Source organism: Trachemys scripta, chromosome 15, assembly GCF_013100865.1.
Source record: "Trachemys scripta elegans isolate TJP31775 chromosome 15, CAS_Tse_1.0, whole genome shotgun sequence".
In the NCBI taxonomy this organism is placed as follows: Eukaryota; Metazoa; Chordata; order Testudines; family Emydidae; genus Trachemys; species Trachemys scripta.
Genome location: NC_048312.1, coordinates 8,072,166 through 8,093,972, shown reverse-complemented (window position 1 = coordinate 8,093,972; position 21,807 = coordinate 8,072,166). Strand labels below are relative to the sequence as shown.

The window sequence follows — 21,807 nt, the reverse complement described above, 5'->3', positions numbered from 1 at the left end:
ATACCTTGTTTCATAGTATGTGCATCCACAAACATTTCTCCTTTGTGCATAGCAGTTACTTGTTTCTCTTTACAGGATTTGTCTAAAACTGGTATAAATAGTATGTTTTTCTGAATTTTTTTAGTCCCTATCACATTGACTCTACTTAAGAATGTATTAAGTCTGTGTGTGGCAAAAGTATCAGTGTCTCCCAATTGCTTGTTTAGGATTCTGGAGGAGACTTCGTTCTACTTTCCCATCAGATGTTCTATGGAGCTCCTGGTTGGTTTTTGTAACACTTTTTTCTCACTTTTAAATACACAGGAAGAACTCACAGATCAAACCAAGTTACTGCACCAGAGTATGTGTTCCTAATTTCCGAATTGGCAGGAGAGCAAAGATTTGCATCTATAGTTGCCAAAAGATTAGAGAGCTTGGTAAGACTGTTACATATAACTCAGTTAAAGCAGTGTACAGAGTTTATTTTTCAGTACAGAGATCTTGTGTATGTTTTAATTACAAAGATATTGTCTTGACAGGGAGCTCTCACTCACGGTGACAGAAGAGCAACAGAAACTCGAGACCTTAGCAGGTTCAACTTTGACAACAAGGTGACATCTTTGGTTTTTTTGTTTGGTTTGTTTTTTAAATAAAAAAATACTTATACTAGGCAAAATGAAAAACTACTTGTGCCTGTGAAGGAATCCCCCCCTCATTCTTTTTTGAACTGTTGCATTTTGCTTCGCTCTCTGCCTGCTGTTTGGGGCGGGAATGTTGTACTCTGCTTAGAAAGTGCCATGTAAAATTACAGCATATAATAGATGACTTAATCTACCAGGTAAAGTTCCATGTTTTAACCCTAAGCAGTTTGCTGTCTTTCAGTCATATGTTGAGCATCCTGAACCTTGGGAAATGAGCATGTTAAGGAGAAATTAACAGACGGGGCTATTACCATACAGTACATCTTGTTAAACTGAGACATTGATTAGAATTTTCCCATTTTCTTCTTCCATGCTCTAATTTGGTTGTTTGTAATTTGGATTATGAATGGAAAAACTATATTCAGGCAAGGATTAAAAATAGTTCTTTAACCCATGGTGTATATCAGCATGCATACTATGATTCTGAGGCTTAACCCATATGCAAAATTTTTACAGTACTGTACCTTAATCTTTTTTCTTAATACAGTATGGGAGAAATGCTTTGGAGATAGTTATGAAATCCATTGTGAATTTAGATTCCCCAATGGTGTCCCCACCTGCTGACTATCCTGGAGAATTTTTTAAAGGTAATTGTAATTCACTGTTTTCTAGCCTCTAGTTTTTGGTCATCCTTTTTCAAAAACACTTATTTCTGTTTTTCTAAATGGTAGTGAGTTAGGTTTAAATGTAAAGAATTATTCTTGATATCAAGTGGCTTAATTCTGTTCATATTACCAGTACAGTTCTTCTAATTTTGTTTAAATTAACTTGTGAATTTTGTGTACTAGTTCATAACCCAAACATGAGCTCCATTTCCCCCATGATAAATACAGCTGAATATAATTCCCATAAAAATGTTTAAGGGAACATATATGGTTATTGTATGCATAGGAAAATTTGAAGTTAAATTCTCTTTAAATTCTCTTTTCCTATGGGTACCAATTTCAGGGAATGCTACAGTCTTGTCTAGTTATGACTATTTAACCACAGTACTACCAGCGACTGTTTAAAAACCTTGCCTGGTTGTCATCCTTTTTAAAAAGCTTATTTTGCTCTTTGATCAAAAATGTAGTAATATTGGTATTCTTCTCTACCCATGTTTCGACTGGACCAGAAGCTAAGACTTTGTATCGTGACTTCCTAGCATATGGATCAGTCACAAATTTTATATAATATGGGTTATGCAAAGATTTGGAATTGGATTTTTGGGGCAGGAGTGGGGATTATCTGCTGCTCCAGAGGTAACACAAATATTGCTTTCCTAGCTATTTTCATTTTCTTGGCAATGATATGCTTATTCAGAGGACAGGACAAAGGTGGCTTCAGTCCTTGTAACCTTTTCTTCCCTTAGATGTTCGGCAAGGATTAATAGGTGTGGGCCTAATAAATGTAGAAGACCGATCAGGAATTCTGACACTTGATAAAGGTATTTGTTTTTGGTATATCTGTCAATGTTGATAGCTGATGTATAATTTATTGTCAAATCAGAAATCACTTTTGTGATTATAAAACCACAGACCTGGCAGTGAGATTTGGGGGTAAATGTGGCACCTGAAACTTTTCTTTCATTTATGTCTAGATTTGAAGTTAATCTCTTTAAGAAATGTATGCTTTATTTCAAAACCACATGTTTTGATTGTTTGAGAAATTTGATTTTAGTTAATTTTTAAAACATTTGAATTCTAGTTTAGGACTTAACTTGTACCAGAATTCTCTCTCCTAAGCGGTGCACTTTATACATCATATGTGATTCTTTTTAGATTACAACAATATAGGAAAGTTCCTGAATAGAATTCTGGGTATGGAGGTGCATCAGCAGAATGCTTTATTCCAGTATTTTTCGGATACGTTAAATGCAGTTATACAAAATGCTAAAAAGAATGGAAGATATGACATGGGTATTTTAGGTAAGTCAATCAAATTTCTTAAATTTTTTTCTGCTCCTTAATCTGCTTCTCTTACACAAATTCTTCCATTCTTGGTTTGGTTTTTTTTAAGATCTTGGGTCTGGAGATGAGAAGGTCAGAAAGGCAGATACTAAGAAGTTTTTAACTCCGGGATACTCTACCTCTGGACGTGTAGAATTATACACAGTAAGTTAATTCTATGTTTCTTCAAACTGCCATAACTTTAGTTGCCCTTGAAAATCCTTAATTTGAAACTTCAGTTCTTAAATTGAGACTTGGCATCCTACTATGGAGGCTTGTAAACCTGTTATTGAAAGAATGAAGTTCCTTGTCTTCTTGTAAAGAGCACTGTTAATTGTTTTGACTTAATTGTTTGTATGTAATCTCAGTAACTATTCCAAAATGTGTTTAAACATCCTTGTTTTAATGTCTCTTGTAGATCAGTGTAGAAAGAGGTATGTCTTGGGAAGAAGCAACTAAGATTTGGGCTGAGCAAACTGGACCAGATGACGGATTTTATTTATCTTCGCAAGTGAGAATCTACTATTAAAATGTTCTTTTCATATTTCTCAGCTGCATTTTTTTTAACAGAACAATTTTAGGGCTGCCCCAATAAACTTCACTAACTTGATTTCTTTCACATTAAGTGTGTAGAGTGAATATATTCAGAACTTTAAGATTTTAATTTAGTACAATCACTTTTTTTATTCAGTTTAGCAAAATGCTTTCAGATTTTTATAAATGAGCACATTCATTTTAAAAATGATTTTGTGATTTATGTAACTTTTTTTAATCATCAAGCACTGATGACAAAACACTACTTTTTAAGACATTCAGGACAGGTATCAAATGTAACCATACACTTAGTTTTAAGTGGTATTCATCTTAAAATGTGTGTGCTCATCCTACATGCAAGGAAAACAGTGTATAATCTCAGACATTAGGGTGTGGATTATGGTAATCATGACACACCTCTTGGAAGCCAGTGCCCCTACCTTTCACCTCGTGCCAAACTACCATTAAGGCATGTCATTACTAGACCATAATACACACCTTGTTGCATCATATTGGTTAATTCTGTACTCTTTTTAGTTGTGAACCAATATGTATATAGAATTAGAATCTGGATAGCCATTCAACACCTAATCTACTTCTGTCCACATTTATTGTACACATAATTATTTAGGAAAGATACTGCCCATGTTTAAACTTACAAAATAATCTTTTTTTTTTTTTCTTCAGATAAGAAATAATAAGAAAACTGCTATCTTGGTAAAGGAAGTGAATCCCAAAAAGAAGCTTTTCTTAGTATACAGACCAAACACTGGAAAACAACTCAAATTGGAAACGTATGCAGACCTGAAAAAGAAATATAAGAAGGTGACCTTTTAAATCAACATTACTTAAAAAGTAGTTTCTTTGTGGTAAAAGACAATGCAGGATTTTTCAAAACTATGTCTGTCCATACACAATATGGTGGCAAGTTATAGAAATACTGCATAAACAACATTGGTTAAGTAAACTTCATCCAGTACAAGCCTATAGTTATCTTTATCCAAAAAGATCTTTAGGGCTTTGCAAGCCTGCCTAAACAAATAGTGTTTTGTATCTGCAAAAACTTATCAAAAGATCAATCGTTCCATTAAGACTTTCCACAACCTAGAAGCCGCTTTCCAAACATCAACTAGGGAGAAGGTTCAACTGCAATTCAACTTACAGAAGATGTTTTATCCCCAACATGTTTGACCACTAGGTACAATATACTCTAACCATACATGATTCTGCACTTTAGAAACAGTAGCAGGGAAACAGCCGAAAGTGCTGAAATTAATCCTTTCATTTGTCCCTCAAGATTGTATCAGAGCAACGCAATTGCTTTAGTAGCCAATGTTTTCATAGGCAAGTTAAGAACTTACACTATGCTTATAAGAATAAGTGAATGAAGTGCACTCAAGTGTGACGATGTCTTTGAGCTTGTCATTTTATAAACGAGGTTCTTGGATCTAGACATCTCAATCAGTGAGATTCTACTATACCTAAATGTTTATTGACATCCTTAGCAGGATTTCCACTTTTAGCATGGATGAACTAAAATGCTTGCCGAGCAATATAACTTGGGATTGTTCGTATTTAGTACTAAAAACAAAAAACAAAACCATAGGCATATCGATATTATCTGTTGCCCCATTGCTACAAGCAAAATACAGTGTGCTGTTCTGTAGTTTTCAGAAGCCACGTTTATATTTTAATACAACTTTTAAATGGCTTTTCAGGTACCTTCTGAAGATGCTCTACCACATTGGCTAGAGCAGTACAATTCATCGGCAGATACCTGTACCCATGCTTATTGGTTAGTATTTATATGTATATAAACAGGTTTTCTACCAAGGTGTTTGACTAAATCTGTTACTTTATCACTTGGACCAGGAGTCTGCTGTTTAATTTATCAACTTTTCATCCATATCTTCATAAAAATTCCAAGAGCCAATATTGGTCACTTCATGTAATTTCTGAAGGAGTCTCAAAGTCAACAGTCCAAGTGGTAATCTGCAACTTCTTACCTTACAAGAGAGATGAAACTATGAACTTGTTTTCAGACTTCAATTTTTAGTTCAGAGTGGGCATAATGAAGAACTTTTGTAATAACCCAGAGGGACTAAAAGTATCTCATGCTTTGGTAAACATATTGATCTGTTGAGATGTATTCGATATAACTAACTTGAAAAAATGTAAACTCAGTAACTTTAGCTAGATTCAGAGTTTAGATGGTTGAACTAAAGAACATTAGTTTTAATGCTGATTCTCCTAGCAGTATGCTGTTAAACCCTCAACATCTGGTGCCTTGACTTCTCAGTGCTAACCACTGATGAAGAATGTCAGTGTGTTAGTACCCGAACAGCTGAATTTGTTTACAGAGCACTTACCCTCTTGCTATTTCTAATGGACATTATTGGTCAGAGCCTCAGCTGGTGTAAATTAGTGTAGCTCTAGTTACTTTAATGCAGCTATGTCAGTTTACACCTGCTGAGGATCTAGCCCGAGATGTACTTTAAAAGCCATTTTGTGAAATAGCTTTATCTACGTCCCCATCGCACTATCCAGCTTGACTATATTCACTTTCTCATCCTTTAGTGTTTACTTACACAAGTACAGATCATTTGAATTGTAAAATACTCTCCCTTTTTCTTTAATGTGTTAAACTCTCTTCCTCTTCCAGGAGAGGCAATTGTAAGAAAGCAAGCCTGGGATTAGTTTGTGAAGTGGGCCTCCGCTGTCGAACTTACTTCGTCTTGTGTGGTTCAGTACTAAGTGTCTGGACAAAAGTGGAAGGAGTTCTAGCCTCTGTGAGTGGTACAAATGTGAAAATGCAAATAGTTCGGCTAAGGGCGGAGGATGGACAGAGGATTGTAGGTAAGCAAGTTTGTCCGTTATTTTACCTTGTCTCTGCTGGACCACATAGCAGTCAGTTAGACTCAGTGTATAGGCTGAAGAGTTATCTTCTGAGTTTGTGTAGGAGGTATACAGGTACACATAGAGAGTAGGCCTTTGTGCCTTACTATAAGTAAGTATTTTGACTTCTGTATTATGAGTTGTTTGCATGAGGTTAAAGGGGAGGAACTATTCCAAACCAGCCTTCTGTGAAAACTTCCACCGGCTAGAGCTGAAGAGCAAAAAAAAAAAAATGTAGGGGTGTGAATCACTTCAGGCTAAGCAGCAGGCGCACTGTCGAAAAGGTAAGGGTCGTTGCACCCCTACACTACTGGACCAGTGTGTTGCACTTTCCCCCTCCTGTTTATCACCTGATGCATATTTCCCAACAAAGGCAAGATCCACCTCTGCCCCAATACACCTGTGGTTCTCTCTGCCACCCAAGTCTTTTCCACCCAGCTATCTTTAAAACCAGAGTCACTCCCCTTTTCAGCCTTGAAGAGGGGTGGCAAACCCTTAATTCAACCACTAAAATACTCACTTCTGTAGTGTTTGTGGGCTATTGAAGCCATGGCTGAAAAGTATGCGTGGAGAATGTAGGCCTTAGCACAGAGGTGAGCAAACTTTTGGCCTGAGGACCACATCTGGGTATGGGAATTGTATGGCAGGCCATGGATGTTCATGAAATTGGAGGTGCAGGCTCTGGGGTGGGGCCAGGGATAAGGGGTTTGGGGTGCAGGAGGGAGCTGCAGGCTGGGGGTGGAGCAGAGGGGTTGGGAGTATGGAAGGGGGCTATGGGCTGAGGCAGGATTTTGAGGTGTGGGAGGGTATGGGCTCTGGGCGCAGGTTTCAGAGTGGGGCCAGAAATAAGTTCAGTGTGTGGGAGGGGGTTCTGGGCTGGGGCAGGGGGTTGGTGTAGGAGGGGCTGGGGGTGCAGGCTCTGGGGTGGGGCTGTGGATGAGGGGTTTGGGGTGCAGGGTGCTCCAGGCTGGGATTGAGGGTTCAGAGGGTGGGGGGGAATCAGGGTTGGGGCGGGGGGTGGGGGTGTGGGAGGGAGATGAGGGGTGCAGGCCCTGGGCAGTGCTTACCTCAAGCAGCTCCCAGTAGCAGCAGCATGTCCTCCTCTCTGGCTCCTCCATGGAGGTGCAGTCAGGTGACTCTGCGCGCTGCCCCATCCGCAGACCATCCCTGCAGTCCCGTTTGGCCACAGTTCACGGCCAATGAGAGCTGCAGGGGCGGCACTTTGGCCAGGGGCAGTGTGTGGAGCCCCCTAGCTGCACCTGCGTGTAGGAGCTGAAGGGGAGACATGCTGCTGCTTCTGGGAGCCGCACAGAGCGACGGCATGAGCAGGGCAAGCCCCCGACCCGCTCCCCGGTGGGAGCTTCAAAGTCGAATTAAAAGGTCTGATGAGCCAGACGCGGGCCGTAGTTTGCTCGCCCCTGCCTTAGCAGCTTAACTCAAATGTCCCTAAACTCAGTGAAGATGTTTAAACTGGGTTTTGTTTTTTTTCTCTTCATTCCTGAACTTCTGTGGTTTTGTGTCATCTTCTGTTCAACCAGGAGAGTGAATAAATGGCCAATTGCTGCCTTGGTGCATCATTTAGTTGAAGGTACAGCAAGAGTAGTTGAAGCTGTACTTCCCTAAAGACAACTTGCATTTTTTTCTCTGCTAGTCTGTGACTGAAGGATCAGATGACTTTTGAATGTATTACTTTTAGTTGGCAATAGAACCTGTTGTAGCGCTCAATAAATTCTTAAAGCCCTTGACATAAAAAGATTTAATTTTCTATGCAAAAGCTACTGCTGACATTTAAGGAACTTGGAACTATTGGCCTAAGTTCTTAAGCATACAGACATTGTATACATGTATGAAGTACAACTGACTTGTTGCTAATTACAGGTTTGCTCATTCCTGCAAATTGCGTATCGCCCCTTGTAAACCTCCTGTCAACATCAGACCAGTCTCAACAGCTTGCAGTACAACAGCAGCAGATATGGCAGCAACATCACCCACAGAGCATCACCAACTTCAACAATGCATAAGAGGACAGACTACAGATGTTGACTTTGGTGTTTGAGAAAAGGCTGTAAAAGCATATCACTTGCATAAAAATCAGGGACAGATTCCAAAGAAATATTTTTTCAGTTCAGTTGTGTGCTCTCAGAAGTACTTTGGGAATAAAGAGGTACATAAAGGATGGTAGAACTGAAAGCCAGCAGTTGCTTATGGTGGTGCATCTGTCTATGCTCTCTGTAGAGCTTCCTGTTTGCTTTTACTTTTGGCCTTTTAAGCCACAAACCACAAATTTTGTTTGAAAATGCTTGAAAATTCCCAAACAGGCTTTATTTTTATCTTGTCATACAGTGCTCAGGGTTTAACGCAGTACATCAATGCCATTGCTGTGGGAGATAACCTCGAATGCATGTATTGAGTATATATAGAAAATATATATTGGGTTTTTTCTCTTCAGCTTGTAAGTTTATATAAGCATGAAAACTAGAGATTGCACATCATGCATTCATTCAGGTTCCTTCCCAGTTTGTTTGACAGTGCATGTCTTTGGAAACAGGCATGAACAGGATAAACACCCCAGTCAAGAATTCCGAGAGAAACAATCTTAGTTGTACAGCATTGGTTATTGCATTTTTATAGTGTTTATACCCAAGTATTGCATTTTTTCTGGTTCTCTCCTGGAGGTTATATATTTGAGTCTGCAACATGTTTTTTGTGATAAGCATCTTAAATTAAAAAGTTACTTCATTTTAATGTATTAATGGTATTCCTAATGTGTAATGCAAAGATGGCTAAAAGCCTTTCCTTTAAAATTAAAATATTTCCTTAATCCGAGGTGACTATGGAAACTAAGTGCAAATTCACTTCCACCTCACATACAATCTTATATTTTTTACTTCATTAATGTAATTTAATTTGTCACTTGTAAGATGAAACCTTACTTGAGCTGTAAATTAGACAATGGGAAACTCTTGAGGGTTCCGCTATATGTGCTGTTTCTGTTACCCAGTAACTTGAATACTGTTTAATATGTTGTAAGACATTGTAGAGTTTATCTGGAGCTGTTTAAAAGAAATTGTAATGTACAAATGTGAATAGTCACTTATCTATAATATGGGTAAGTTTTGTTTTGCCTATAATAGTAGATGTTTATAAGAAAGTGAAGGACAATGTTTGTCATTTCTTGCTTGCACAGGTTGCACTATTGAAAAATTGAGATTGTATAAACCTGTCCAAAAAACTGCAAGATACCAAAATCTTGTAGATGTCAAATAAAACGTTATTGTACTAACAAAACTGGAGTCTTGTTTAGGCAATCACTGTATTCCAAAAAATTAACAAGTCTAGTTTGGCATTCAACAAGACTTGAATGGTCCAACCTACTTAAGCTAGTCTTCTGTCGTATGGTCCATATCAGTCTTTAAGTTGAGCTAGTTAGTATGTGAGACAAGGGATAAACTCTATACTGAACTTCAGTATATATTTTACAAGTAAAGATAGTGCTGTAAGTACAGTAAAGATAAGGGTAAATGGTTGACCTGATGGCGACTTAGTGCTGTGATCCATTGTAGTGCCTGCTTCATTTCCTTAAACACTTGGTGGACCAGATTCTGATGTCTCAGTGATGTAAATTTGGGATAACTATGGAACTGAGATCAGAAATTGATCTAATAACCTTAGATTTAACTCCGTTAGGTTAATGATCAGTGGGAAGTCCCGTTATTGCACTGGTATTAGCACATGCAGCACTAATCTAGGAAGAACTCATGAATTTGGGGGAAAATGTGCGTGTGCAGGAAGTTCCATGTTTTATTCAGCCAGCAATTTAACAAACTGAAATGCATTTTGAAATAAAGATTTGTAACTACAATTGATGTGTCTGAGGCTAATGCTGGCAGCAGCTAAACTGCGAGAGAGGATTTCTAACCCAGGTACAAGTGGGTGCAGTTCTATTTCTAACTGTGAAATTGCAAGACAGCATTGACCTGACCCGCCCCCCCCCCCATACTTTGTTCTAGTGGGGGCAAAGAGTTATTTGACTGCTGTAATGTCATCAGCAGATGCTGGTGATCCAGGCAGGCTGGACATTGTGGACCATAAAAGTAGCAGGAGTGGTGAGAGTTGCATGCTCATCATTGCCTTGTTAGTGGGTACATTCAACATCCTAATAAAGGTGAAATATACTTAATTTCATTCATTCTGAGGAGAGGCTGCTTACTCTCAACCCTAAAATCGTTGTGTTGAACAAAACCTCTTCAATGTGTTCCTGGGTTGGAAACCTTGAATGCTCGATCTGCAATGCAAGTGCAGAGCCTGGTCAAGAAACTTCCCCAAAAATGCAATTTTCCATTTTCCAATCAGTTCTGTTTGTTTCAAGACAGAAATACTTTTAATGGGCTGAAACAATCAAACCAGTAACTAGACACACTTTCCTCTGCCACAAAGCTATTCCTTCCTCCCCCCCCCCCCCATCCTTAAGTTGCAGATGCACAAGAGCTGTTTCCATACTGCTATATCCTTGTTTTTGCGACCCAGATCCTTTTCTAGCCTTATGCCATTGATTTCCTGATGCAACCTGCTAATGAATCTAGACCCCAGCTCCAGAGGGAGTATCCCAATAGGCTGTTATAAACTTCTGTTTTAACAAAGGTCTTGTCTTCAATCTCTTGCTCCCTATGTAAACAACTCAGGCAATCTTGATTTTTATGTGCATGCACCCTGGGACGACATGGCATGTTTGTCCCATGGGTAGCCTTAGTGCTATTCACTTTGCATATAAGAAGTATTAACGCTTTTTTTTGCAGTGATTAATTTGTATTGTTTTTACCTTTAGATGGTGGAAGTGTTAACACCTAATGGTAGAAGCTCATGGGAGGAGTGGCCTAGGAGTGTAGGGATAAGTAGAATGGCGTGGGAAATAGATCAGTCATCAAGAAAGGAGGAGGGAAGACCTAACGCAACTACAAAGGTAGGGTGGATATCCTGTAACAGCACCTCTAGCAAATTCAAGCGTCAAGAAGTGGAGGGGGCAGTAAGGGACCCGGATCACAGGCTAAAAGGGAGGCAAGACCCTACTTATCACTTGATCCCTATTTTTGTCACTTACAAAAATCATTGTTCCACTTAGGAGCATGTTTAGAACTAAAGCTGGATATAGATGGCATTTATAAGAATAATTGTTCAGTCTCATTTTTCACCCACCATTCTAATAATGCACGAGTCCCAGTGGCATGCTATATAAAATGACTGTGTAGGAGCTTGAACTGTCTTGCCTGGAGTTAGATAAGGGATCAGACAGTTTTTACATGTCTGAGTCAAAATCCACTGACCTTATTCACTTATTTCAGTTATGCCTCTACTAGTATGCTCAAATACCCTACAGATAAATCTATAACTCCTGCTGAAATTGTCTTGTCCAGTAACTCTATAAACTTTTGTAGTCTTCCAAAGATGCCAATTGTTTAGTCGTGTCTTGAACCACTTTATATAAATGAAGAAAATTCTGCAACCTGTAAACATTTTGGGAAATGAGTTGTTTTGGAGTTTTGCTTTTACTATTGGGATAAATCTTGCTTAAATCCCATAGTATGTTATCTACATATATAGATAGAACATATGTATATAGAGATCTTAAAGACAACTGAGTTCATTAATTTAAATATCTCCTGTAAAGCTACTCTAGTGATCTTGTTCTTAGTCTTTTTCCCTTTCATATGTCCCGAGAGTTTTATTCCCATTTTCTTTACTTGCTACACACAGCATTTGTATGTACATTAAAATATACAAAATTTTCCAGGGGTATCTGCCATATACTAGATCAGTGGTTCTCAAACTTTTTTTTTTTTTTCACGGAAGACTTGAAAATTGCTGAGGATCTCAGCAGACCACTTAATGATCTTTCCAAATGTTGTTTGTACAGTTAAACTATTGTAAAGTACTTTGGAGAAAAGTACTATATTAAAAAAAATTAATAAACAATTTTTTTCTACAAATAAAAGCGCACAACTCATATTTTAATATCAGTAGTCTTACCTTTCTAATGCGATGGATGTGCCCTCTCTCCCCCGCCGCAGCAGCCCCTGAGCTGGAGCTGGGAAGGGGGGGCATTTCTCCCCTGCCATAGCCACCACAATGCTGGGGCTGGGAAGGAGTTGGGTCTCTCCCCTGTCATGGCAGCCACAGAGCTGAGTCTGGGAATGAGTTGGGTCTTTCCCCGGCAGCTGCAGCCCTGGAGCTGGGAAAAGTTGTCTTTCTTTGGACCCTGCATGTCCCAAATTCCTCCAACCCACTCTTCTCACCCCACTGCCACCTCCTACCTATTCCCTCCCAAGGCCACCACCTCACCTTACGTGTGCATCTTCTCCAGGGTCCAGGCACCTAATTAGTGGAGCCATGCCTGTGTGGCTCCACTAATTAGGTGGGTGGCTCTTCATTCTCTCGTGTACAGCCACCTAGGCACACACTTTAGAGGGAACTATCCGCAGACCACCTGAATGGAGCTCGCGGACCACTGGTGGTCCACGGACCACAGTTTGAGAACCTCTGGACTAGATAATTCTGTTTTGCAGTCATATTTTCACAACTATCAATTGTCGTCTTCCAAAAAGTTTTCAAAGTGTATTATGTATTTTTAATTCCATATTTTTAGTGTGCAATGCATTGTCTTGAAAGAAACTGATTCCTGATGTTGTCTTTGGATTAGTACTCAGTTTTTATTGCCTGTGCTAGAGGGAAGCAATAGTTTGAGTTTTGATTCAGCTTATGCTCATACATTTTGATATTCAGTCTCCTTAGCCTTTTCAGTGCATACTGTCCTAGCATACAGTGCTGAGTAAATTCATCTTAGCGTAGAGTGGGAAGAGAATATCTCCAAGTAGTGCGTTATGAACGCCTACAACTAGGGCATGATTGCAAGCACAAGACCTACAACTAGAGTTGGCGCCCTAAACAGCATTGTCCTCAGTCCTAAAACGCAAAGGTATCGTGATCAATATTGATCATGGCTATAGCTCTTCAAAGTGCTCTACAAAGGTGGGTAAGTTGAAGGGAGAAGATGCTGCTGCGATCGTGTCATCCCAGAGAGGGCCTTAAGCTTTATTTTAATGCATCAATTCATGACAAGGAAGTACAGACTGAGAATTAATCAGAAATTGAGTGTCTGCAGAGCAAGTGGCAAATGATCCACATTTAAATCTAGGTCAGAACTCCTGGGGAAACCATTAAACTTTCATCACAGGGAGACCACCCATATACTTGTAGAAGTTACTTACATTTTGGTATAATTTTCACAACCCCATTATTATGGGTGGTACGGGAAGTTTTGTTTCATAAGTAATTCCAAAGCAGTGTGGGATTGGAAAAGAAATTGATAAGATGAAGGTAATTTTTAGTTTGTGCCTTACTCTGCTGTTAAAAACTAGAGGCCATCCAAACCTAAAAGCACTGCTCTCCGTCTTCTCTTATCTTTGAGAAGGATTTATTTAACACCCTTGTTACTGCATTGTACATTCCACAAACTGGAATATCATCAAAGGAAGAATCTCATCGCACATTAGAGACAATTAATCTGTGCTAATTCTATTACTGTTCCAGGCTTCACTAAGAAACAATGAGCCTTAGGAAATATTTAAACCATTTCTCCATTGAAGTTCCAGCCACAGTAGGAGTCCTTGGAACAATATCATGCCCGAGACTGACAAAGCTAGCAGAAATAACAAAGCAACTACCCATGGGAATGTATCTAGAGGTAAACCAGGTTCATCTCTGGTGCTAAAGACTAGAGTGTAAAAGTAAATCCAGAGTGCAATTGATAGCATAACTTGCTAATTATGAGACATTGAAATTGAACAGTAACTGCTTTTCTATTTAGAAAGAGGAAAGAAATGCTTGAAATGCTACTGTCTTGCAGCACATGGTTATGACCAGTAGCAACAGATGCTCTTTAACCACACTTTGGTCTTGTAGTAGTATTGTGGTCCTGTGGATTTTTAACGCCAGATGGGTCCATTGTTGTCTAGTTTGACCTGCATAACCCAAAATTTGTAATATAGACTGTGATCCTCAAATCATAAGACAGTCCACAAAATCGCTAAGCTATAGGATGTTTCCAGAGTATAGATTGGTCCTATACAAGCCCAAACTGTTACAACCTGTTCAGGAGCTACCATGTCATCCAGGTCTACTAATGCTGCAGCTTTTCATAGTATTGTGTAATATGCTCTTAAAAATCAGAGGCCATTTTCACAAAGAAAGAGACCCTTTCCTGGAGTAAAGATATAAAATAGAAATAGTGGTAGCTGCACTTCAAGCCAGACTATCATTCCTGACCAAATCTAGAAACATGGGCTTTTTTTAAGTTTAATTGGTAGGGGGTTTAAGACTCATTTAAATTTTCATATCAGTTTGCTTTAAATTTTATTTTGTAATAACTAAATCCACTTCTGAGCTGAGATTTTTAATATCAAGTTTTTCAGTTTTAACTTTAAACAGACTTTAATGGGCTGAGTTACCTGTCTGGGACCAGTCTCTTGCTATATTTGACATTTGCACTGGAAAGGATAGAGGTTTTACTACTAATGTTTTTGTTCTTACAAACAATGTCGGAGACGATAACTTTAATAAAATAGCATGTTCATCATAGGCCCATCATAGTATAGCTATATGTAAAGTTATCAGACCCATTAGCCATTTACATAGAATCCCACAAACTACTGCATTTTATTTTAGGTGAGGGTTTCTACCATCTAATCCTGTGGAGTTTTGCCCCTGCAATAACTTTTGCTACGAAACTAACTCAGAGCAAAAGATGTTGCTTGTATAAGTAGAACTTCACTATTCATGTTCTCACTATACATTTTAACAGTACATGATGGATTCCAAAGACACCTTCAAAATAAAGGTGAATTGTATGATTTTTTTTTATATTGATAACGCTAATTTGGATTTTCTGACTCCATTAGAGACTTCACCCTATGCTGGTACAGTACTGCACTGCATAGATTCATAGATTCATAGATTATAGGACTGGAAGGGACCTCGAGAGGTCATCGAGTCCAGTCCCCTGCCCGCATGGCAGGACCAAATACTGTCTAGACCATCCCTGATAGACATTTATCTAACCTACTCTTAAATATCTCCAGAGACGGAGATTCCACAACCTCCCTAGGCAATTTGTTCCAGTGTTTAACCACCCTGACAGTTAGGAACTTTTTCCTAATGTCCAACCTAGACCTCCCTTGCTGCAGTTTAAACCCATTGTTTCTGGTTCTAACCTTAGAGGCTAAGGTGAACAAGTTCTCTCCCTCCTCCTTATGACACCCTTTTAGATACCTGAAAACTGCTATCATGTCCCCTCTCAGTCTTCTCTTTTCCAAACTAAACAAACCCAGTTTTTTCAGCCTTCCTTCATAGGTCATGTTCTCAAGACCTTTAATCATTCTTGTTGCTCTTCTTTGGACCCTTTCCAATTTCTCGACATCTTTTTTAAAATGCGGCGCCCAGAACTGGACACAATACTCCAGCTGAGGCCTAACCAGAGCAGAGTAGAGCGGAAGAATGACTTCTCGTGTCTTGCTCACAACACACCTGTTAATGCATCCCAGAATCATGTTTGCTTTTTTTGCAACAGCATCACACTGTTGACTCATATTTAGCTTGTGGTCCACTATAACCCCTAGATCCCTTTCTGCCGTACTCCTTCCTAGACAGTCTTTTCCCATTCTGTATGTGTGAAATTGATTTTTCCTTCCTAAGTGGAGCACTTTGCATTTGTCTTTGTTAAACTTCATCCTGTTTAACTCAGACCATTTCTCCAATTTGTCCAGATCATTTTGAATTATGACCCTGTCCTCCAAAGTAGTTGCAATCCCTCCCAGTTTGGTATCATCCGCAAACTTAATAAGCGTACTTTCTATGCCAATATCTAAGTCGTTGATGAAGATATTGAACAGAGCCGGTCCCAAAACAGACCCCTGCGGAACCCCACTCGTTACGCCTTTCCAGCAGGATTGGGAACCATTAATAACAACTCTCTGAGTACGGTTATCCAGCCAGTTATGCACCCACCTGATAGTAGCCCCATCTAATTTGTATTTGCCTAGTTTATCGATAAGAATATCATGCGAGACCGTATCAAATGCCTTACTAAAGTCTAGGTATACCACATCCACCGCTTCACCCTTATCCACAAGGCTCGTTATCCTATCAAAGAAAGCTATCAGATTGGTTTGACATGATTTGTTCTTCACAAATCCATGCTGGCTGTTCCCTATCACCTTACCACCTTCCAAGTGTTTGCAGATGATTTCCTTAATTACTTGCTCCATTATCTTCCCTGGCACAGAAGTTAAACTAACTGGTCTGTAGTTACCTGGGTTGTTTTTATTTCCCTTTTTATAGATGGGCACTATATTTGCCCTTTTCCAGTCTTCTGGAATCTCTCCCGTCTCCCATGACTTTCCAAAGATAATAGCTAGAGGCTCAGATACCTCCTCTATTAACTCCTTGCCTTTCCTGTGTTAACAATAATACAAAGTATACATAAGCACCAACAGTTTTGATTCAAGATGGCAGAAGATTTGGGGTGTCGTGCAGTAAAATTTTGATGGCTGCATGGATTAGCAGGTTTTATACTCAAGTAAAAATGACAAACTGAAACATTGAGTTTTGTAGTTTTCTTTTTTGTAAACGTTCTTCAGTAAATTAAACTGGCTGCTACTCTCATTATTTTTCTTTGCTTATCTACCGTAACATTTAGATACACAACTGTTACATCTGCAAGTTACCTTCAAGCCATACTTGCATCCACTGAAGATGTTCATTGTTGCCTCACTTCTAGGAACCTTTAGACCCTTAACGATTATTTTGGTATAGCACAAAAATATTTCCCTTTCATTTTGTTTAGTAAAGTAAAATATATCTGACACTTTTAGCGCCTATCAGAGGCTCTCAAGAATTTAAACAATTATTTAATAAGAATGGGGAGTTACCAGTCCTACTTAAAAATTAGTTGTAGGATTCCTTAATCAAAGGGAAAAAACAGGGCTGGCTGGACTGTGTAATAGAGCTCAGAAACTTATCTTCTGAGTGCTTTTGCTTCTCTTAACCCAGGATCGGCAACCTTTGGCATGCGGCTCGCCAGGGTAAACACCCTGGTGGGCTTGGCCCATTTGTTTACCTGCCGCGTCCGCAGGTTCGGCTGATCGTGGCTCCCACTGGCCGCAGTTCGCTGCTCCAGGCCAATGGGGGCGGCGGGAAGCGGCACGGGCCAAGGGATGTGTTGACCGCCACTTCCTGCCGCCCCCATTGGCCTGGAGCAGCGAACTGCAGCCAGTGGGAGCCGCGATCGGCCGAACCTGCAGACGCGGCAGGTAAACAAACCGTCCTGGCCTGCCAGGGTGTTTACACTGGCAAGCTGCGTGCCAAAGGTTGCCGATCCCTGTCTAACCCAAAGTTACCATCGGAGATCGACCAGTCTTTTCTCTGTTCCCTTTTGGATTAATTGCTTTAAATTTTCTCTGATTCTTTCTTTGTTTTACTGTTTCCCCAAAATTGTGCACTCAGATTCTAACGCTTGTGTGATGCCAGTAATTCTTTGTGAGTAATGAAGATGCTCATATATTAGAGCTGCATTCTTCATTTTTATTGACTGATTTTTTTTTTCTTTTGCCTGGGAGCAGGGGTGGAATTCTGAAAGGAATTGGGGTGGAGGGAGGAGGATGTCAAATTGCCAGCTAGCAAACTGAAGCCCCCTACCTGCAGCACACCTTTGAAATCTAAATCTAGATAATTTTTTTTCTTGAGACCCTGCTACAAGTAGACATATGCAGAATTTATTGTAACGCAGCTAAATTTACGATGGGTTCTAGAGGGCATGAAACGGAGAGATGTATGTGATCAGGCAGAGTTGCTGTCATTTCTTTTAAATCATCCACACTAGAACTGAGAGGGATTTAATTACTCCTAGATTTGATCTTCACTGCAGTTATTTGGGAGTGAATAAAAATTGTGTGCATGTCCGAATGAGCAATGAAATGACATCTGTCTGAGCCTGCAACAGCAGGTGAATGAGTGCACGGAAGAGCAGAGGGGAAAGACATAGTGACACTTCCTACACATTCTGATCCTTCTCCCCTCCCTGCCCAATTCTTTTGCCAGAGAAGAGAGGAACCTGATTTTGAGAAGACATGGAGCTGCCTCGGCCTGCTAGGTCTCAGGAATAGAAGCTTTAATCCAACAAGCCTAGCTCGCTTCCAGTCTGGAACCCTCCCAGAGGCTGAATAGCCAGGTAGGAGACCAACATTCCATTGAGGGCCAGAGTCAGTTTTCATTGGGTCAAACTCAATGAAATGCAAGAAAACAAAAGGCAAAAAGAGGCAGGGAAATGTCTGTCAGTAGTAAGAAGAGATAATGATGTTAAGACAGTAACTTTAACCAGACTCTCTTTAATACCAAGACTACAAGTGCCCTTTGAAACAAGAATACAAGTGGAACCTTCAAATGCTCCATCTCCTCTGAAGATAGGCAACCAAGCCTCACTGGCTAAGAAGGTTATTTTTACCCTGACCTCTTCCTGCAGCTCTGACCACCTCATGCAGCATTTCCCTTAACGTCTTCAGGCAGGCCTGCTGCTCCCTCTTCAAGCATATTGACAAAATGCTTAGAGGTAACCCCCCAGTTTTATTTCCAATGGGAGCCTTCCCTTTATCCTACTAATGAATGTGTTTGTGACAGTTGAGCAACGTTTCCTACTAAAATTGGCCCTGTCCAATACTTCTGCCCAGCTCTAAAACCTCCCTGCTGCTATAAGACCTTGCAAAGAACCTCTGAGCAGTCACCACTCGTTTTCACAAATTCCCCTTCCCTACTGCATTTAGGGAAGCGTCCCTTATCAAGGACATTGTTCCCTCTTTGAGCTTTACAGTCCATGCACCGTTCTAGGCTCTTTGCCAGGATCCCCTGGATGCAGCGTTAATGAGACTCCTGACACTTAGAATGCTGTTCCCTGTTGCCATAGTTGCAGCAAGAAGGGTCAGGGAGATGGCAGTCTCCTGCCCTCCTCACATTTCACACAGGTTAAGTGCCTTTAGGGCTGCTCTGTCCATAGGGGCCTCTAGGGGCACGTTGATGTTACAGCAGTACAGCTATGCAGCTGCAGCCGTGTCGCTATAGTGTAGATGCTTCCTACTTGGACAGAATGGGTTTTTCCATCAGTGTAGTTAGCTACCTCTCAGAGAGGTGGATTATGTTGATGGAAGAATTCTTCCGTTGACCTAACCGTATCAATGCTGTGGGTTAGTTTGACCTAACTACGGCACACAGGATGCCATATTTTTCACAGCCCTGAGCAACATAGCCGGCTAGATTTAATTGTTAAGTGTAAAGCAGGCCTAGATCATTGCAGTCTTGTGGACAGAGCTGGGAACACCATAAGCTGTCTCAGGACCCTCAGCCTGCAATATGGCTGCCCTCAGTCTCTCAGAGCTGTGTATATTAATTACCCTGGTCAGGAGGGAGCTCTGCTAAATTGTGTCTCAGCTGTATGTGGCTGACTGCAGCCCAGTTTGAGGCAATAGTACACCAGGCCCTTGTGTACCCAGCCAAGAACACAGCAAGCAGACTGGGCGCTCAGGAGAAACTTCGATCCTCATCAGCTCCTCATAACTGGCTTAAATTTAACTTTCATGTTTCCTCCTTTCATTAGCTAGGGAGGCGTGTCCTCTGAGTAGCTATTCCATTAACTCCAGCTCCTTCTGAGGGAGGGCTGAGGTAATCTGGCCTGCCCTTTCTGAGAGGCCTATTGACCATCTACTTTTCTAGATTGTTGGAGGAGAGAAAGGGAAGACTCAGTGGCTGGGGCACTCGACTGGCACTCTAAAGAGCTAGGTCCAACTGCTGGCTTGGCCACAGACTCCCTGTGTGACCTTGGGGGCACGTCTCTGTGCCTCAGCTCCCCATGTCTAAAAATCAGGATCCTGCTACTTCCTGGGTTTGTCTTAGCGCCGCAGACTAAGCAATTGCTTAGCCTGAGGAGCTCAAGAGGTCTCCCCTACTCACTTATTTTCATAAGAACTTGCCTGTTTTAGTATTAGGGGGAGCCTCCAAAAATCCTGCTTAGGGCCCCCAATGGGCTAGCACAGCACTGGGTTGTCTCATGTATTTCAGGAGGACACTGTGTAGAGCATCTAGAACCAGGGGCTCCGAGTCTGGTTGGGGCCTCTAGGTGCTACTGCCATAACAATCACAGAGGTCAGATTTGCTGCATTTCTAGAGTGGCGGAGGCTTTTTATCTCAAGGCCTTGACCACCGCCCCAGAGAGATTCAGGGAGCTCTTGGGGCTCTCTGCCCCCCCCCCCCCCCCCCCCTGCCGCCCCATTACTCTTTTTCAATTCATAAAGGGAGGGAAAAGGGAATCATCAACATAGTGCAGCATTTCCAGGCTATTCAAGCCACGGCAGCGACTCTCCATGGGGAAATTGTCCAGCACTTATTTATTTCAGTGCCCCCAAGAGAACAGGCAGGACCAGCATATGTTGGACTTGAAAGAGCTGGATCAGTATCTCAGCTGCACTAGGTTTCAGATAGAGTGAAGATAGAAAGCTTTCTAGCTTGGGCAGCCTTCTAGCCATGTGGACCTTCCCAGTGCTGGTTTATATATGCAGATCTCAGTTAACAGGAAACATCTGCTTCGGGGCTTTTGTCTCCAGTCCAGTTTGCCTCGCTGAGAGGTCACCGACACTGAGAGAGCAGGGGTGTCAAACTCCTTTGGAGAAAGGGCTGAATTGTGTGTTGGACAGCAGACACTGGCCTGGGGTATAAATTCAGGACTATATAAGACATAAGATATAAGAACGGCCATAGTGGGTCAGACCAAAGGTCCATCTAGTCCAGTATCCTGTCTTCCGACAGTGGCCAATACCAAATGCCCCAGAGGGAATGAACAGAACAGGTAATCATCAAGTGATCCATCCCCTGTCACTCATTCCCAGCTTCTGGCAAGCAGAGGCTAGGGACACCATCCCTGCCCATCCTATGCCCCCCACAATGCACAGGGAGTGCCCATAGATGCCAGGAGGTTTGCACAGAGATCAAAAGGAGAGTGCAGCCTATACCTAGTGACATAAGGGCTGGGTATTATTTGTTCAGTGCCTCGTTATCCCATTCACTGGTCAATGGGAGAGTCTGTTCCCCTTTAAGCCATTGCTGTTACTGCCCGTCGTTTCTTTCATCCCATCCTCCTTTTTCTATTTCTCTCTGGCATGTGACCCCATAAATACATCATGTAGGCCAGGTCTAGCGAGTGGACTGTATGTTTGACACCCCTGCTTTAGAGCAATGATAGGAGTAGCAGCCTGATCCAGGAAAGTAGGCATGGTGCTTTGCTTTAGATTTGCTCCCTGCAATTAGCTGTACAATAGACCCTGGAGCAGGACTGGCCATAAGTAAGTCCCAAAGTCCTTTGTCTCCTACTCAGAACCCACCACCTCTCAGAATGCTGTCTGCAGCGGCTGAAAGGCAGCGCTTCTACGTCCAGGGAGCGGAGGTGAAGTAACACAGGATCTTTGGGATCTCATACCACAGCCTGCAGGCAGTAGTAAGAGACAGAGCAATACGCACTGATACAGACCGACAGCTGAGTGGTGCCAGATAGCTACTTGCTAGGTTGGGCTTCCTCATTTGGCAGGAAGATCAAGGACTCAGGAGTGGGAGGAAAACAAGAGTTCACTGCCGGGAGGGCTGGAAGAGAGATTCCATCCAGGGGAGCTGAAGGGGTTGGGCTG

At 41.2% G+C, this 21,807-nt stretch overlaps 1 protein-coding gene across 2 annotated transcripts in view; it reads left to right on the top strand.

Moving 5' to 3' along the window:
* The window catches only part of SBNO1 (strawberry notch homolog 1), a 44,214-nt gene extending 32,313 nt beyond the window's left edge, over positions 1 to 11,901 (top strand). For both annotated transcript variants that reach the window (XM_034790907.1, XM_034790909.1), the window contains 11 exons: positions 304 to 416; positions 519 to 590; positions 1,168 to 1,267; positions 2,032 to 2,106; positions 2,441 to 2,587; positions 2,679 to 2,773; positions 3,027 to 3,119; positions 3,830 to 3,967; positions 4,861 to 4,937; positions 5,805 to 5,998; positions 7,916 to 11,901. In XM_034790907.1, the coding sequence (XP_034646798.1) occupies positions 304 to 416; positions 519 to 590; positions 1,168 to 1,267; positions 2,032 to 2,106; positions 2,441 to 2,587; positions 2,679 to 2,773; positions 3,027 to 3,119; positions 3,830 to 3,967; positions 4,861 to 4,937; positions 5,805 to 5,998; positions 7,916 to 8,058 (1,247 nt within the window). In that variant the 3' untranslated portion in view covers positions 8,059 to 11,901. The remainder of the gene's footprint in view (positions 1 to 303; positions 417 to 518; positions 591 to 1,167; positions 1,268 to 2,031; positions 2,107 to 2,440; positions 2,588 to 2,678; positions 2,774 to 3,026; positions 3,120 to 3,829; positions 3,968 to 4,860; positions 4,938 to 5,804; positions 5,999 to 7,915) is intronic.
* Positions 11,902 to 21,807: the final 9,906 nt, after the last annotated feature.